The sequence below is a fragment of the Bradysia coprophila genome, unplaced genomic scaffold (assembly GCF_014529535.1).
Source record: "Bradysia coprophila strain Holo2 unplaced genomic scaffold, BU_Bcop_v1 contig_324, whole genome shotgun sequence".
NCBI lineage: Eukaryota > Metazoa > Arthropoda > Insecta > Diptera > Sciaridae > Bradysia > Bradysia coprophila.
Genome location: NW_023503584.1, coordinates 3,684,655 through 3,698,522, shown reverse-complemented (window position 1 = coordinate 3,698,522; position 13,868 = coordinate 3,684,655). Strand labels below are relative to the sequence as shown.

General features: G+C 36.3%; 2 protein-coding genes and 1 long non-coding RNA gene across 3 annotated transcripts in view; 2 read left to right on the top strand and 1 right to left on the bottom strand.

The window, feature by feature from the left end:
* The window catches only part of LOC119079480 (sialin), a 49,539-nt gene that overhangs the window by 16,036 nt on the left and 19,635 nt on the right, over positions 1-13,868 (bottom strand). The window lies entirely within an intron of this gene.
* LOC119079469 (type II inositol 1,4,5-trisphosphate 5-phosphatase-like) lies at positions 3,068-6,679 on the top strand. Its single transcript, XM_037187399.1, has 9 exons — positions 3,068-3,303; positions 3,663-4,159; positions 4,241-4,414; positions 4,502-4,664; positions 4,728-4,906; positions 4,977-5,325; positions 5,386-5,916; positions 5,979-6,174; positions 6,238-6,679. Exons 1-9 carry the CDS (start codon positions 3,235-3,237, stop codon positions 6,648-6,650), a joined length of 2,571 nt encoding a protein of 856 aa, XP_037043294.1. The 5' UTR covers positions 3,068-3,234; the 3' UTR covers positions 6,651-6,679.
* Positions 8,652-10,195, top strand: LOC119079556. The gene is made up of 2 exons (XR_005088182.1): positions 8,652-8,796; positions 9,625-10,195. It is a non-coding gene; the product is annotated as an uncharacterized LOC119079556 (long non-coding RNA).

The following is a 13,868-nucleotide window of genomic DNA, read 5'->3' as shown; positions in this document are numbered from 1 at the left end:
ATTTGATAGCAGGCATTTTTCTGCCGTAAGACATTGAGTAAAAAACATCTTTCTATGTTAGTCAACTATCGAATTTGTTAGTCAATTATCAAGTTGTTAGTCCAACTATCAGATTTGTTAGCAGTTCACTAACAAGAGTTGTTTACCGGTTAGAGGCTGCGCGCGCATTTACTGACGAAATTTTTCTTCCTACATGTTTCATGCACATTATTGAAAACAAACTTAAGATGATTTGCTCATACTACGCAACAAAATCAAATTTCATCAAAGTAATCTTTTTCGATTGAGGCTATAATCAACAGTGTAAAATGCTGTTTTTCTGGGATAGCTTCCGGATCCTTCGTCCCACATAGCCCATCTTCGAACTTAGCCTCGGGATTTTAGTTCCACACATTTAAAAAAAAGATTCATCTAAATTGGTTCAAAATTACTCAAGTTATCGTGCCTTCAACGAAGAATTGTTACCCACATTTAACGTTTTTCATACCATTTCATACATTTTCAATCACAGTAAACTTTTTTGTCACCCACATATTTCGGTATTTTCTGGTGTAAGACCCTGACTTTCAGTCAAGGGAATAATCTTTCCTCTCATCAATATCTAAAAGAAGTTACTACAGCTCTACATCAACATCTACACCCTAAGCCGAGCCTCAAGCTGCTGTAGTGATAAGAGCTACCCGCGCTACCACTTAGGATTGTTTGTATTGTTATTTTAACTCATATAACGAAGCCGAAGTGAAGTAGCAGAGAAGTGTGAAACACAAGTAAATCATAGATATATAAATACTTCGGTCTCTATGTAGAACCAAACACCTCACCTGGACACTGGTTACGTGTGAGCATTTCAAGTTTTCATACTTCATTTGTTCTTGCACTGTGACTAGTTTCTTTGCTGGTTAAAATCGGAACGCCTGCAGACAATCACAGTTTTCATGGTTGATGTAATAAAAAAAATTAGGTCTGCAACCCAGGTCCTATTTTGGAAAATTGAAATTCTTGACAATTGTCTAAAATTCTCAAAAGTTCATAAATTCTCAAAAGTTCATAAATTCTCAAAAGTTCATAAATTCTCAAAAAGAAAATTAGAGAACTTTAGAGCATTTCAAAAATTTTAACTTCAGTTAACTGGTGATGACACAATCGAAAATGATAATCCAGTTCATCACTGTATATAAATATTGAACCTGTTGAATCCAAAAATACTGCCCCCAGTTAAGAGCTCGTTCAGCAACTCTTCGTTAAGTTGCACTGGTGAGGATTTTGACACTTCTTTCATATAAAATATGTCAAAATCTTCACTTTGGGTATCGAATTTTTAGTTCGTGAACGAGTTCTAACGTAACTCATACAAATATATAATTCTTCAGATAAAAAACTGGTTGAAAAATGTAGGAGAAAATCAAATGAGATGGCAGATTTATTGTTTCTCGCGCCGGCGTGACTCACAATGACTCAATAAGTGTGTCATTTTCCTTAGACAAAATGTGTCATTTTGTCTGTTAATCAGGCCTCTCACTCTAATTCCGGAGTCCTTATTAAGGAATTAATGAGGTTTCAGCTCAAAAATAAGGAGAAATAAGGAAATTGTTAATTGAAATTAAGGAAAAATAAGGAGAAAAATACAAATTTTTCAACTTAAAAGTTTCGCTATTTTACAAATTTAATGAATTTGTCATGAACTGTAACAATACTGTTTGAAAAGTACAAAATCGGTTTTTCATGTTTTTTGAAGTGTACCGAGTTTACTCGACTTCGGGCAACGAAAATTGATATTTATCGAACCAAATAGGGTGTGTATGGTATCGTTCGAAAGTTTAGTAGTCTATAGACTAAAGATTGCAATCAATATTTGCACATACCAATTTGATTAGCAGAGGCTTTAGGTTCGAACTGTTTCACGGTGGTGCACATTTTTTTTTTATATTTTGTCCGACACCTTCTGATGGGATCTTTACTGAATACGTTCAGCGGATTTTTATCTAAGAAATCCTGCTGAAAGCTTACTTGAGTCACTTATTGTAATGGAAAACTCAGTAGGCACTATGCTACTAAGCTTGCAATAGAACAAACAGTCATGGGGTTTTATTTCCATATGATGCAATTGTCCACTTTTTTTTTGTTATGGGTAAGTTTCGCAGAACTCTTTTATTGCAAGCCTCCAAATTCGATTGAAGATCGACCTTATTTTCGAATTTTAGTTCCTAAGGTTAATCGGTACTAACCGGTGATTATAACCAACATTTGTGTCTCTTGCTTCAATTATATCGAAAAAAAAAAAATTTTGCAACCCCTTTTTGAGGGAATGCCATTTACTTTGGCTTGGCCTCTAAAAGTCCGAAAATAAGAAATTTTAAAAAAATGTGAAACAGTGTCTTTTAGAATTGAAAGGCGCATAAATGAGTCATTCCATTCCATTTCAAAAACCTTTGTCTTATAAGTGATACTCGAGAAGGAAACCACAGAAAAACATGGTAAGTCCAGTAAATCAATCATATTGGAATGACAATGCGCCACCACTTCACTTTTCTATTAGAGTTCTTTGTGTTAAATAATGAAAGTAATTTTAAAATCAATATTTGCCGCGCAGCGAATTTTTTTAAATTAATCTTTGATTTTCTGTCAGTAAAATTTGCGAAAAATAAGGAATATAAGAATTTTTTTTATCAAAATAAGGAAGAATAAGGAGGTTTTCATAAAAATAAGGAAAATCAAGGAAATAAGGAGGTCTGCTGTTAATGTGAATCGCGCGATTCCTAAGCCCTTTATCACGTTATAGGTTGTGGATTTGAGCACTATTTCACAATGATTGACGCTGTAGGCAAGTCGGTCACTTCTGTCACTTCATCAAACAATATTTTCATGATAAAAAATTTAATTTCCTAACAAAAGGATTTTGGATTTTTATTTTTAAATTTCGCAAATGAGATTAAAACAGCGACAAAAAGCCAAACAAAAAATTACCCAGTCATTTTGGTTCAAAATCCCGCCACATCATTCGAACAAATGAAACACTCATAGATGTGTTGCATCTCTAGTACAACTTCATGACGTCAGAATTAATTTTGACATTTCTGCGGCTTCTCCACTGAAACTGGGAGTGATTCTGTGTTCTGTGATTGTTATTGTTTTTAAGAAAAAACTTCGACTTCGCTGTTCTCAGTGCATTTAATTGATCAAGTATTACCGAAAAGAATGTTCTGGTCAATCTACTAACAGAATTTTACGAACGACATGGATAAACACGTTCGCGTTCTCAGTATTACACAAGAAAAATTTCGCCAAGGAGAGAACGTTGTTTCGGTTGGTTAATTTTGATGTTGATATTCTGATTGTTTAAAATGATGTTTGTGTAGTTAGACACTGCGTGTCGTTTGAGATGGTATTCATAATGCTAATGACAATAATCCATTGTTATCATTATACGCACATGATGTCTTTCAAGTAATTAAGATAAGAAGATTAGACTGGAGCGTCACAGTCATTTTTTCTCTTGATATTCCCACGGTTATCAGTGTTTGGTCTGCTACAACACAAGTATCGGTACTTAGTGTTTTTGTACATTTTTCATTTATTTACATTGTGAAGTGGCAGCTATGAATGACACCCTGCCCTGTCCATCATCTCTACAAATAATTTTTTTTCGTCCCATTTTATCACAGATCTGCGAAAGTTACCAAATAATCGGCAGCGAATACAAAAATCATCTCTTGGCCCTAGTCACTTCCGGTGGCACACAAGCGATCTTTTCATTTGCCGCATCTAAATGGATACCGGAATCATTTTCCGATTTGACGATAGAGTCCATTTATCCGATAAATGACGATTTTCGATTGGAAACGTCGACCGTTGGCACCGTATCACAATGTCAATTTAAATTGAGCTCAACGTATGGACAGGCCGTGTATTACTATTATCCATGCAGCAGCTCGCCGTCGTTCAAAGAATTTGCTCATTTCGAAAGAGACATTTCGCTTGCCAAATCGGTTAAACTGTCGCAGCCGAATTTTCAGTGGCTGGAAGCTTATCAACGCGAAGATTTGTTGGCTATTGACCGGAGCATAGCTGATGGGAGTGTGACATTGAAGAAACGAGAGTCTAAGTTTCGCGAGGAATTGGAGAAGCGAGAGCATGAGTACATAATATTCAAGAAATTTCGGTGAGACTGTCGTTACTGTGAGATGTATTCTGTACCATCAGTCAATTAATGAAATTTCATTTTCTTTTGCATCGAATTTAGAATTTACACAGCAACGTGGAATGTCAACGGTCAGTTACCAAGTGATGTTTGCTTGAAGAGCTGGTTATCTGTGACCGATGAACCACCAGACATTTATGCCGTAGCTTTTCAGGAACTTGATCTGTCCCCGAAAGCAATCACATTCAGTGAGTCACGACCTGATCCAGTATGGATGTGAGTATTACGTCACCGACAAATCATGTCGTCGACTACGTCCCCGCTCATATCAAAGCTGATTATATTTTCTCTTCCAACGAAAAGCCAAAAAGTAAAGGATGGTCTTCATCCGGGTGCTGATTACGAGGAGCTCATTTCCGTTCGGTTGGTGGGCATGATGCTGGTGATTGCTGTACGTCAAGAGCTCAGAAAAAATATTATTCGATATTCAACCGAAACTGTGGGTACTGGCGCATTGAATTTTATGGTAAGGCGCTCTGTTTTGCTTCTACCACAGATGACCGTGATGTGATTGGAATCAAACTTTTAGGGTAACAAGGGCGGTGTTGGTGTTAGTTTGCAACTGAACGAAGCGTTTATCTGTTTCGTGAATTCACATTTAGCGGCTCATACACATGAAGTTGATAGACGGAAAGAAGACCACGATGAAATTATTCGCCGCATGCAGTTTAAATATGGAATTGTGCAGAGATCAATCGATGAGCATAAGTAAGACTGATTCTTATACAAGACCTGAGACTCAATGCTATTCATTCACGTTGTGCGTTACTTTTTGCAGTCACATTTTCTGGATTGGTGACCTCAACTATAGAATCATTGAAACGCAAGGCAGAAATCAATTTGACGAGGAAAACTATTTGGAATTGCTGAAAATGGATCAACTCTATCATGAAATGCATTGCAAGCGTGTCTTCAATCATTACAACGAGGGAATCATCCGTTTTCGTCCGACGTATAAATACGATCCGGGCACTGATAATTGGGACAGCAGCGAAAAGAATCGAGCGCCGGCCTGGTGTGATCGGGTACTGTGGAAAGGAGAACGAATCGAACAATTGACTTATGAAAGTGTGATGCGATTGCAATTGAGTGACCATAAGCCGGTGTATGCGATATTCTTGTGCGGGGTAAGTTAAAACGACCGATCAATTTCTGCCACTTTCTGACCGTTCAATTTTGTTCAACAGGTCAAAACGAAGGACGAGCAAAAGTACAAACGGGTTCATGAGGATGTGCTCAAAAGAGTGGATAAGTACGAGAACGATAACCAACCCCAGATAACTGTCGAACAAACGGACATCGACTTCGACATAATCCGCTTCAACGAGACTTATACTCGTGATTTTACGGTGGCCAATAACTGCCATTTGCCCGTGCACTTTACGTTCCGCGGCAAAGAGGGTAAAGGCAGTAAGATATGCGAGTCGTGGCTGCAAGTGGAACCGACACAAGGCGAGCTTATTACCGGGGACAGTCTCAGTGTACGGCTAAAATTATTCATCGATCAGCACACGGCATGGCGAATGCATCGCAAGCAAAAGGAATCGGGAAGCAAAGTACCGTTGGACATATTGGTGTTGCATGTCGACAATGGTCGAGACATTTTCATAACGATGATCGGTGAATACAAACCGAGTTGTTTCGGGTTTTCGGTGGAAACGCTGATCCGATTGAACAATCCCGTTCACGAGTTGGATTTGAAGGAATTGCTGAAAATTGTAAGTGTTGGGCTGGTGCAGTCCGGATAATTTTTTGTTACTAAAAAAATTATTCATTACAGGAAAACAGCACCGACACAGGTCCGTCCCAACCGAATCGTATTGAAATTCCACGAGAAGTTTTTTTACTGGTTGACTATCTGTTCAAAAATGGACTCAAAACTCCGAATTTGTTCACTGTCGATCGACGATATGCGAAAAATCCCAACATCAACGATATCCGAGACTGGCTGGATGTGTGGCAGACGACCAATTTTGGTAAGACAAGCAGACTAGCAATGAAAAATGTACACACTCTTAACTGATGAGTCTTAATTTTAGTGGGAACTCCTCAGACCGCTGGCGAGGCGTTATTAATGCTGCTGGAATCTTCGCCGGAACCACTTGTCAGTCCACTGGAGGACGAATGCTTGTATGCTGACACATTCGATAAATGCCGAGAGATAATCAAAATTCTGTCAATTCCAAAGAAAAACGTTTTCTTGTACATTTGCTTCTTCTTGCAAGAGGTGCTGAAACACAGTACTTACAATCGATCGGATGCGGGCAAATTGGCTATGATATTCGGTCGGGTATTTTTACGGGGACACAGTACTTCACGGAATCATCATCGATCGCTACCGGAAAAGGAACGTGAAGATCGTCGAACGGCATTCATGTATAAATTTTTGGTCGGCGATATAAGGGAATTTGTGCGGAACGAGATTCCGATTGCAATGGCTATTAGTCAATAAAAGAAATTATTTAACACAATTCAACCATAGAAATTGGATTTTTGTTTTAAATTTAGTCACAAAATACATTGTGTTTGAACGGCTTATCTAAACAACGAGTCACCGAAATGGAAACATGAAACGAGTCACCGAAATGACGTCCGATGATACTGGTCAAGCCGACAAACGAAAAAGTGAACGAAATACGATAAGCCGTTGATACGCACTTCAGTTATGAATACGAATCAAATGAAGCTGTTGATTTCCGGATAAATATTACTCGTCGAAGACTTTCGAGTCTTCTAGCTTCTAGAGTAACTCTTCGAAACTTATGACCCCTCGAGATTGACAAACTATTCTTAAAGTGGGAATAAGGAACACTTATGAATGCTTCCGATATATTATTCCTCGGTAATTATGTCCAGAGAGACATACCGGACACTCTGGATGGACATGGACAAATGATGGTTTATTCCAATATGATTAGTCTATTTAGAACGATTAGTCCAAGAAATACGTCAACCCTCGCTTGGCATTCTAATTATTTTGTTGAAAATTCCATCCCTCTGCTTTCTATCATTCTATGCCCTAAAGAACCGTCCATGCGTATACATCTGCTCGATCAGCGATCTGCATATAAAAACATAGCTAACGCCGACCCGTACGAAACACCTATTCGTATCAAAAGCCTTTAATGTGAAACTCTTCATTTCTCTTACTTCATTTTCTTCTCTGCTGAAAAACTATTCTTCCTTTTAAATCACTTACATTATCCACTCTTTGCCTTGTTATCATATACAATTAAATTGCCGGACGCAATATAGACAGCCCCGTACGAAGTCAAATTTCATAAATTCCTATTTAAACAGCTATATACCGCTATATTTACCTATATTTCACTGTAAATAAACATTTCACAAAGGAATATGCTATTATATAGCTCTATATGCCTGTATATAGCTCAATATAGCTGTATATAGGTATATATAGATGTCCATATATGGAATCCCTGAAACCCCTCACACTTAACACATTATTTCCATGTTAACAGAAACTCTCTAAGCATCATTTTTCCCACTTTATATCGTTTTACTAAAATCCAATATGGCCGCCGGCAGCCATTTTGTTAGGAGACCGGAAATAGTACCGACGCTTTACATTCGTTAATACCTTTCAAACAAAAAAAAAATTCATGAAATTCGGTCAAAATTTACTCGAGATATTGTCAAAATACACCACGTTCACTGTACTTCCGAGTAGCCAGATAAGAGCTCACTCCAAGAGACCTAGCTCACGCTCCGGAGAACATAATTTCATAAAAAAACTTTTCCCTGATTGGTACGGTCAATACCTATCTAATAAAGCTAAAACAGACGAAATATGTTCAAATGTGGCCGGCCTACAAGCAAAAACTGCTTGCCGCCCTGTGCCTGTTCCACACCAAGGGGTCTAACTCACAAGTCGGTCATCCGATTTCCATAAAAAAATTTTTTGTCGATCGGTATTGTAAATACCTTTTATTTGACGTATCACTTACAAGTTTAACGTTTAAATGTCCGGAGATATCTTCGAAAAACCGTAAAGCACTTATTGGGCCACAGCTCGGGAGGGGTCGATCCAAAATCACTCATCTTCGAACGTAGCCTGTCTTTTGACATTACCAAACGGGAAAAAAAAGAATTTTCAAAATCGGATGCGTTTTACTCAAGTTATCGTGCAGACAGACAGACGGACAGACGGACAGACAGACAGACATTTTTACTTCGTACGGGTCTAACTACCATTTTATTTAGTATCGAACCATTTTATTATAACTTGCCTTGGGGTACTTGTCAAAGTATTTGCTTCTCTTTCATCGTATGTAGAGTTTTCTCCTTCTGTCAAATTGACAGTTGCCCCCACTTCGCATTATTTGAATAATTTATAAGAGTGTAGTAGGGTGGTTTCCAAAGAAAATCTGTGCATTGCTAACAGACAGTGAGAGCGAGATAAAAAAATCATCATTCGACAGATAACACAAAAAGTGGAACTAAATATTGAACAAGAGTCAAATTCTATTGGCCGAAAATATCATCATCCCGTGCAATAGACAGTTGAGATTACACATATATATTGAGTGTCTGATGCAAGTCTTCCAGTTATAATTAATTTATCGCAAGCGTAACAAGTAAGTTAAGTGTTTGAATAAACCTAAATCCTTTAAAGTACATATAGCAAGTGTCTGAATGAATTCCAAAATGCAGGAAAAATTAAGTTTAGAAAAGTGTATCGGAAATAAATTGTCGATTTACCTGATTAGTGTGAAATTCATTCATTTCTTACAAAAATCTTTTTGCCTTTCCTTTATGTGTGCCTTACGCTGCTCTTATGTCTACGTTTTGTTGAGGAAAATTATCGGTGATTCATTCATCATTCTCTTGTTTGTTATCATCTCGTATGTTTTCGAGGAAAAAATATTTGGACTTGGAACAGGCGAACAAATGTTTCGAATGTTGGTGGAACGATGACAAATTAATTACAATATTGGAATAGTACACCTTCATCACTAGTGGTTTCCACCAGTGACGTCGTAACTCAGTTATGAATTTAGTTACATTAAAAACAAAATGTTTCAGTCATTACAGTCGAAGAAAGATAGATTTCGGGATTTTAAGAGACATCATTGTTTTTCTGTATTCTCTCATTTCGCATGTTATTTCAAATGGCAATTGAGAGAAATGATGACATCTCTAAAAAACCCGAAATCTATATTTCTCCGACTGTAACAGCGCCGTCACCAGGTTTTTGACGCCATTGTCAGATAGCTGTGGGTGTAATACAAACTGTATTTTAAAACAATACAGGAAATTTTTAGCACCTTAATTAGGTGTCGTGAGGATAGAGCGGCACTGGTCATTAATTTTGTTGAAAAAATCCTTATCTGAAAACAGCCTGCAACAAAGCAGCAATACCATTACTTCGTCATGAATAATTTAAATTATTTCTTCCGATTCAGCTACATCACAACCATGCCATCCGATAGATTTTATACAAAATTGGCTCAACGCGAATCCGGAAGTGACCCGACATGTGTGAATGAATACGGTTTCATGGGTCTATATCAAATGGGTCAGCCAGCGTTACAAGACGTTGGCTACATAAATATTCGTGGCGAATGGACTGGAAAGGATGGTATTTGGTCTCTTGACGATTTTCTCAATAAACCAAATATCCAAACTCGTGCTATTCGTGCGTATCACGATATTGTTTGGAATCGTTATCTACCAGAGTATGTGAGGCAGAGTGTAGGGAGAGTTATAAACGGCGTCAAATTGACTATGAGTGGATTAATTGCTGGCGCACATCTGGTTGGTCATAAACGATTAGCTGAGTATGTTAGAACTAATGGCCAAGAGGATGCCTGTGATGAGATCGGTACACGATGTAGTGAATATGTTCTTCAGTTCGGAGGATATTAGTTGCAATGCATCACTACAGTAACATTAAGAGGATTCATTTGTTTTCCATTAACCATACATTTACCAATATTGTTGTGTCGATGAATAAATAAACTCTCGAATACTATGCGTTGCACACTTATTAATGCAAGCAGTGTCTCTGACAGCTGGTTCATCTAGGACCTGATTAGACTCTAAATCAATTTTCAAATTATCGCCATTACCATTATAACATTACCATTATCTGAATGACGTGTTATCCGAAGTAAGCTGAATATGGAATCTCAATTCCGATTTCTTGGAATTTCTTGGAGGTTATCTTAATCTCTACGGCAATTCAGCAATTTATGACCCTTCATTACAAAAAGATGACATCTGCGGCTATTGTAAATATTGAAGCTCTTATCGAGTGGTCACTGCTTACAGTCAATCAGCACATGTTATTGGGAGTTTTATTTGCTAAAATTACTGACGATTGGAAGAAATTTACCAGAACTTTTCGAAAAAGTGAATTATACAGGAAAATTTTGAAAAGTTGCAACTCGTCTTTATAAAGTTCAGACCTCAAGAGGAAGCATCTATGACCTTGCAAAAAGAAGAATGCTCAAATATACCACTTTGCGCTGTACTTTTAGAACTACGAAAGGGCATAACTCAACTCAAACAATTCAAAAGAAACATTTACATCTAAAATAGATTTTTATTAAAAAGTAAATGAAAATAAATTACACAAAATAAAAGTTTTATGAATTTTGATAAAGAAAATTTATTAGTTTATCGTCAAGACGTATGTAATTGACCGTTTTGTCTATGTTGCTCAATTTGCAAGTATTCTGTAATTAAAAACAAAACAATAAATTCACAAAAAAACAATAAACAAGAATAATGAAATGATGACCGTTTAGAATAAAACTAAAACCATTGAACGTAACCCGTGACGCAGGTCCAATAGACCGAGTGCTATTTTGACAAAAAAGTTTCGAACGTCAATAAAAATCAGATTTAGCATGATTACCACAAGAACAAACGTTTATATTTATTTTTATTAAATTATTTAAGAAATACATTGCCATCCCGGTGCCATCCCGATGGTCAATTTGTTTCATAGCAGAAACTCTAAAAAATGTAAAATTGGATATTATTCCACAGCTGATAGGGATATTTTGTTTGTTATTATTTTTGGCAGCCATGTTCGTTTTGAAGCAAATTTTGGAGACTCACTTTGACGTCAATTTTCTATTATTTCGCAACATTTTAATCGGTGCAGATGTATATTAAATGATTAATTGAACTGTTGTGGTCACTTTAGACGCAAAATATAAACATATCACTCAATAATTAATTATAGAAACAAACATCAACTACACACATACACCGGCACAAATTTCGTTTTGATTTTTTATAATTTCACTGAACAAATGTTATACATCGTTCGTTAATAAACATTTCGAACTTCATTTTTGACCACTTTCTTCTGGATAAAAAGTTTTATCGTTTACGTCCGCTATCGCTCATATTAAACTGTTTTTTCCGAAAATTTTCATGTGTTCACCATTTTAAACGATCAACATCACCAAACTGTCAACGATCAAAATATCCCATTCGGCGCCATTTTGGCTTTTCGTTTTAACTCTGGTAATTCAGAATGTGGTCTTTCTTTTTAAGCGCTTAAATTTTCAAAATTTTTCTGAATCTTTCATACTCAAATTAAAAATACTAACTAATACTTTTTCAACTATTTATACACGTTCCGAGCGTTTTTTCTATGTGTTCATTTGGTAAAAAATAAATTACATCATATGAACACGGTCTATTACAAGAAAGAATCATGTCCGGAGCGTTAGCGGAGGACTTGACGCAGTCTAACTTCCAAAAAAAGAACGAAGAAAATTTTTTGAGACGCGGCAGCTATATATAGGCGAGAATTTAAGTTTCTTTCCTTTGGCCTGTATCACCACAAATCCTATTCTATCTTATTCGCGCTTCAAATACGAGCAAAACGAGCTATCACTCGACTATGTAACTTTAAAATTGCCGGAGATACATCGTTTTGAAGTTGGTCATTTTGATAGAAAATGCACCAAATTAACGTTTTCCAAACAATCAAAATCTTTCAACTTACTCTGTATGTTTCTATCTGTCTATCTGTCTATCTGTCTATCTGTCTATCTGTCTATCTGTCTATCTGTCTATCTGTCTATCTGCCTATCTGTCTATCTGTCTATCTATCGACGGTCGATCTCGGAAACTAGTCAGCCAATCTCCATGAAATTTTGCAGGAACCTCAGGGTGGGCATAAAAATGAAAATGTGATACGCCACTACCCCAGGAAAAACCAGAATTTTGTTTTATTGGCCTCGAAGTGGTTTCTGAGTGTGGTTTTCGAGGGTCGGGAACGCGTTTTCAGCTGTAGCTCAGCTGTATTGAAACCTGCAGGGGCGTGTGACCCATCAAATGAAAGGTATTCGCCACACGAATCGAACAAAAAAATAATTAGAAAAATTGGTGCAGATTTGGTTGAGCTAGAGTGGTCAGAGTGACCAAATTTTGAGCTACTCGAGCGTAGGATGAAAGGACTAATATTTTTTGGCTTATGAGAGATAGAGATCTACTTTCTTCGGCAAAGTCTCAGAGTTTTACGAGTAGAACACATTGGCATATGTGAAAAATGTCGAAAGTTGGAAATGGGTGGGTCAATTATGTTTTTAGAGGTATTTCTTGAATGGTGGCAGATAGAGAGTTACTTTCTTCGGCAAAGTCTCAGAGTTTTACGAGTAGAAAAGAAGGGCATTTGCGAAAAATGTCGAAAGTTGGAAATGGGTGGGTCAATTGGGGTTTTGGAGATATTTCTTGAATGGTGGCAGATAGAGAATTACTTTCTTCGTCATATTTTCGAATTTCGTCAAATTTTCGATTTTCGTTAATTTTCGAATTTCGTCAAATTTTCAAATTTCGTAAAATTTTTAAATTTCGTCAAATTTTCGATTTTCGTCAAATTTTCAATTTTCGTCAAATTTTCGAATTTAGTCAAATTTTCAAATTTCGTCAAATTTTCGATTTTCGTCAAATTTTCGATTTTCGTCAAATTTTCGATTTTCGTCAAATTTTCAATTTTCGTCAAATTTTCGAATTTCGTCAAATTTTCGAATTTCGTCAAATTTCGTCAAATTTTCGAATTTCGTCAAATTTCGTCAAATTTTCGAATTTCGTCAAATTTCGTCAAATTTTCGATTTTCGTCAAATTTTCGATTTTCTTCAAATTTTCGATTTTCGTTAAATTTTAAAATTTCGTCAAATTTTCAGGGAATAGTCAACATAGCGGTCACTACACAGCTTACATTACAATTCGGAATCAATGACACCTTCTCAATGATACAAACTTAACGACAAAACGTTGGCCACGTTTGGCTAAAAATGTATATGTTCTCTTCTATGAAAGCGTTTCTACACGTTAAGTTATATAGAATTTAGGTTTTCATATTATTTGCATTTGTAATGTGTGCAACATTTACAACGATTTTAATAAAAATTTGGAATACGACTTCAAATGTTACTCTTACAATGTTCATAAACATATTTCAAGGTTTCATATGAAGTAATGAATAAATTTATAGATGAAACGATATTTATTGATATCTTTTATTTTTGCATAATTAGTATAAACATTTTTATGCTCAAAATAGCGGCAGAATAAAATCATTTGCATACATAGTCCATAACTTAAAAAATTAACAGTGTCACATCTTCACAAGAAGACGTAATATTGCACCAACTTTTTTACTTCAAAGTAAAATATGGTTTC

Bases quoted from the DNA above. Each gene is read 5' to 3' on its own strand.
- LOC119079469 (XM_037187399.1), top strand. From the start codon at position 3,235: ATGGATAAACACGTTCGCGTTCTCAGTATTACACAAGAAAAATTTCGC. The intron at 3,304-3,662 runs GTTGGTTAATTT...ATTTTATCACAG, and splicing joins AAGGAGAGAACGTTGTTTCG to ATCTGCGAAAGTTACCAAAT. The intron at 4,907-4,976 runs GTAAGACTGATT...TACTTTTTGCAG, and splicing joins AGATCAATCGATGAGCATAA to TCACATTTTCTGGATTGGTG.